Raw genomic sequence first — 5,268 nt, 5'->3', positions numbered from 1 at the left:
GCTGCACTCCTAACGCCAGCGCTGCACTCCTAACGCCAGCACTCACTCCTAACGCCAGTGCTCACCTAACGCCAGCGCTCACCTAACGCCAGCGCTCACTCCTAACGCCAGCGCTGCACTCCTAACGCCAGCGCTCACTCCTAACGCCAGCGCTTACTCCTAACGCCAGCGCTTACTCCTAACGCCAGCGCTGCACTTCTAACGCCAGTGCTCACCTAACGCCAGCGCTTACTCCTAACGCCAGCGCTTACTCCTAACGCCAGCGCTGCACTTCTAACGCCAGCGCTGCACTCCTAACGCCAGCGCTGCACTCCTAACGCCAGCACTCACTCCTAACGCCAGTGCTCACCTAACGCCAGCGCTTACTCCTAACGCCAGTGCTCTCCTAACGCCAGCGCTGCACTCCTAACGCCAGCGCTCACTCCTAACGCCAGCGCTTACTCCTAACGCCAGCGCTTACTCCTAACGCCAGCGCTGCACTTCTAACGCCAGTGCTCACCTAACGCCAGCGCTCACTCCTAACGCCAGCGCTTACTCCTAACGCCAGCGCTTACTCCTAACGCCAGCGCTGCACTCCTAACGCCAGCGCTTCACTTCTAACGCCAGCGCTCACTCCTAACGCCAGCGCTGCACTCCTAACGCCAGCGCTGCACTCCTAACGCCAGCGTTCACTCCTAACGCCAGCACTCACTCCTAACGCCAGCGCTCACTCCTAACGCCAGCGCTCACTCCTAACGCCAGCGCTCACTCCTAACGCCAGCGCTTACTCCTAACGCCAGCGCTCACTCCTAACGCCAGCGCTCACTCCTAACGCCAGCGCTCACTCCTAACGCCAGCGCTCACTCCTAACGCCAGCGCTCACTCCTAACGCCAGTGCTCTCCTAACACCAGCGCTCTCCTAACGCCAGTGCTCTCCTAACGCCAGCGCTGCTCTCCTAACGCCAGCGCTGCTCTCCTAACGCCAGCGCTCTCCTAACGCCAGCATTCACTCCTAACGCCAGCGCTCTCCTAACGCCAGCACTCACAGAGCCTTAATTAAGCAAACAGGGAGATAGGCCACAGTCAGGGAGGAGCGACACGCTGTAGATGAAGGAAATCTTATCATGGGAAGGAGGTCTAATCAATGAGACCACTTTATGTAAGGAGAGGAGCTTTAATGTCCGCCCTCTCTCAGACGAGGATTCCTTTGATGAGCTATTATCTGTGCCTCACAGCCCGCGCTCGTCCGCACGCTGTGACGGCGCAGCGATCGTCACGAACGCAGCCGAGCTCCTCCGTTCTCTTGCAGAGCTCAGCGTAGATACAACCTGTGTGATTTGGGATGGGGGGGGGGGGGGACTTAAACCCGTTCTGAACCGTTATTATTTCATCATTTCACAAGAAGCAATCATCCAGCGTGATAATAATCATGCCAATCATCCCCATCATCGCCTGTATCCTCATCCATCACAACCACCCCGGCCAACTGGAACTATGTCTGTGTCTCCCTCCCCCCCCCCCCCCCCCCCCCCACACCCCCCCAGGCTACATCCAGGACTACATCACGCCGTCCGTATACCAGGGGGAGAAGAAGATGGAGCACAAGACAGCGTCGCCCGTGTCCGAGCCACTCTACAGCCAGGTGAGCAGCGGCGGCGAGGAGTACTGCGACCCCGACCTGGAGCACCCCGACAGCCCGCAGTCCGGCATGACGGCGAGCGGCTTCTACAGCGGCGAGTCCGAGGCCCTGGCGGAGGGCTACACCATGGATGCCTTCTTCATCTCCGACGGGCGCTCGCGGCGGAAGGCCGAGAGCGAGAGCAACGGCGGCGGGAGCTCCCGGAGCAGCACGGCCAACGCCGGCAGCGCCGAGGCCCAGGAGAGGGGGGGGGTCGGCGGCACGGCGCGCCACACCTGCAGCGAGTGCGGCAAGACGTACGCCACGTCCTCCAACCTCAGCAGGCACAAGCAGACGCACCGCAGCCTGGACAGCAAGATGGCCCGCAAGTGTCCCACCTGCGACAAGGTGTACGTGTCCATGCCGGCGTTGGCCATGCACATCCTCACCCACGACCTCAAGCACAAGTGCGACGTGTGCAGCAAGGCCTTCAGCCGGCCGTGGCTGCTGCAGGGCCACATGCGCTCGCACACGGGGGAGAAGCCCTTCGCCTGCGCCCACTGTGGCAAAGCCTTCGCCGACCGCTCGAACCTCCGCGCCCACATGCAAACACACTCTGCCTTCAAGCACTACCGATGCAAGCGCTGCAATAAGACCTTCGCCCTCAAGTCCTACCTGAACAAGCACTACGAGTCGGCTTGCTTCAAGGGCTCCGCGGACGAGGAGGACGACTCCGGAGCGGAGAACTGAGACGACCCCGAGGAGAGAGGAGCCCCAGATTTTTGAACCCCCCGCCCCCCCCCCCCTCGCCCCTCCACCCCGCCCCGACCGATCGGTTCTACCAATAACCCAGTTCACTCTGCCCTCCACGCCTTCTTTCTTCCCTTTTTTTAGAAAGCAATATTTTCACTGAGATTACGTGAAGAAACTATTATGATTATGGCAAGAGACAATTTCAAAAGATGCTGGATTTTTTCCCTGCACAGTAGCTAATCGTCCACAGAAACATACAATCAAAACGACCTTTTCCCCCAAATAAGAACTGTAGATGTTAGTTGTGCACACGGATAACTAATGTGTGCACGCACGAACACACACACACACACACATGCGCGAGCGCACACACACCTACACACACACACACACATACACAAATGCACGAATGAACACACACACAAGCAAACACACATACACACAATTATATGAGGCCTGGCATGTGAATTTTTATCAATGACTATAATGATATTGATATCAATAGTAATAATATTTAGATTCCTGATATTTTATAGCAAATAGTATGGGAAAACAAGAAAAAAACACATAAAAAGGACTGTAACAGTGTTCTTTTGTTTTTTAGAGACAAAAATGACCTCTTGTATTTTTATGCTGCTTTTTATTTGCTAAGAATTGAATTCTTTTGCAACTGCCAACATGAACTTTTTATGAAAATGTGAACTATGACAGTATTTGCAAAAAAAAAAGGGAGATCATTTTAAAAGGTAAAAAAAAACACACCCTTTTTTCCGCACCAATGTTTTAATTCAACGGATGTTATTTTTCTATTTGATTTTTCTATTATTATTCTTTTTTTTGTGTGCCAATTATCCCTTGATGATCAAAAGCATCTTTGTAACTGTGGGTTTTCAGACATGCTCAACTATAACACACAAGCAAGTACACAAGTACAAAAGTACACAAGCATAAGGATGGCAGGTTTCGCAGGATCACAGGCCGCGGGGGTCCGAGACAAATTCTGCAACAGCGGTGGTGGTTGTTGTTGTTTTTGGGTCACGTTGTTGTGGGAGGAAACCTGTTGAGCGGGTCGTGGTACCGAGAGACCAGTTACCACCTGTCTGATCACATTCACGGTTCTGTTAACACACACACACACACACACACACACACGAGAGATCGAGTAGGACGATAACAATAACACTGGGAGCCTAAAAACCAAATGATCTGTTGTTATAATTAAGTGCCATGCTGTTGCGGTGACCTGTCTATAGCAATGAAGACTCCTCCTCTGTTCTTCCTGCACCTTGGTGGCTTGCATGAACTCTGCCACCGCCACGGTGCCTCCCTCTCTGTTTTTAACAAGCAATCTCCATTCACTCTATGAGGTGCTCCCCCCCCCCCTCCTCCTCCTCCACTATTACCTCAGATTGAAGAAGGTAGTATGCAGCACACTCACACACTCACTCACTCACGCACACAGACACACACACACACGCCCTCAGTTACAAAGTGACAGTCAACTAATTCTGTTTGTTTGTACATGTCGCTCAAAGCTCCGTCCATGATTTAGATGTTTGGCATCTATTTATCATGTAAATAATCTACTGTATTTATTTATGTACGTATGTATGTATGTATTTATTTATTCATTTACTCACTCACTCACTCACTCACCCATCCATTCATCTATTTATTTAATAATTTGTCTGTATTTATCGATGACCTGTTTCTTAATTTATTCATCTAATGTATTTATTTACTCATCTATGTATTTATTTATTTATTGTCTATTATTGAGTTGAAATATAAACACCATTTACCTTGTAAGATGCTGCTGATCTTCAAAGAAAATGTTTATATGCATGAAACTGTAGAGAGTCCGTGGGACTTAGTTTTTTAAAGGGGAACAATGTATAGTATTGGCGGTAAAGTACTTCAAACGGTTGAATGCAGATTATTTTTTGTTTCACGGCAATAACTTTACTGGTACGGCAATTGACATGTATAACAATCATAGCTGTCCTGTTTGCAGTCAATTTAGGGCAATAAAAATGAAATGATGAAAAAGAAACGCTAAGATATTTCTCCATCTTGCTGTTCTCCCAAAAGATAAGTCCACTTGCCTCCACATGACTGACGATGTAAACAAAAAAAAACAAAAAACTGTGTCTTCAAACGCCAGGCAATAACACTGCAGCGACGGCGGACCACGATATGTCTACGTTGATGTTAATCCCGTGGAAATTAACATGATCCATTTGTGAGTTTGCGGTTGGTAGGGTTTAGAGACCAGCGTTCCTGCTGTATGTGCCGCCTAGTTAAAGCAGCCTGCCTGCCAGGCTAGAGGGAGGCGCTGAGAGGCACTGGGTGGAAGAAAGGGGGAGGTTAATTTTCCCAGGTGGATAAGCAATAATGATAGTGACACAGTAGCTGAAGGTGCTCCTGCTTCTGCAACGTTACGACCAGGAATACAATTACCTTCCGCTTTCCACAGCAACAACCGCGGCGAGGACTCTGAACCTGGTGTGACAAGCGTCATGGGAGAACGCGTGCTGCAGAGAATAGGCCTAATTTGACAAGAAAAGAGTGCTTCTTCTTCTCAGATATTCTCCAACAGCGCTTCCTCTCAAAAACGCCTCTCTCAGTATAAATAGCAATAGCTCTGAGAAGGAGAACTCTCGCAGGCAGCTGCAGGAAAGGTGTGATTGAGCTGATCTGCTGGGATGGTGTTACACAACAGGGTGACACAGACAGAGAGATTCTCATTTAGGGCACCTCGCTTTACGTCAAAGTCACCATTCTGCTTCCCAATCCACCATGCCATGCTGCTTTTAACGCTCTGCGTCTGCTTCACGTTAAGGGGGGGCAGGGGGGATATTCCCCACTGTGATAACAGGATGGGTGACGGGATGTTTCCCCCCGAAATAAGTGGTTCA

The 5,268-nt window shown here is 50.7% G+C and overlaps 1 protein-coding gene across 1 annotated transcript; it reads left to right on the top strand.

Annotated features, from left to right (window-relative positions):
• Positions 1-1,408: 1,408 nt before the first annotated feature.
• On the top strand, positions 1,409-2,347 carry scrt2 (scratch family zinc finger 2; the record flags this gene model as incomplete). The annotated part of the gene is made up of 1 exon (XM_084333561.1): positions 1,409-2,347. One exon carries the CDS (start codon positions 1,409-1,411, stop codon positions 2,345-2,347), a length of 939 nt encoding a protein of 312 aa, XP_084189687.1.
• Positions 2,348-5,268: the final 2,921 nt, after the last annotated feature.

The sequence above is a fragment of the Notolepis coatsorum genome (assembly GCF_963971535.1).
Source record: "Notolepis coatsorum genome assembly, chromosome: 17".
In the NCBI taxonomy this organism is placed as follows: Eukaryota; Metazoa; Chordata; class Actinopteri; order Aulopiformes; family Paralepididae; genus Notolepis; species Notolepis coatsorum.
This window is presented reverse-complemented; position numbering and strand designations above follow the sequence as displayed.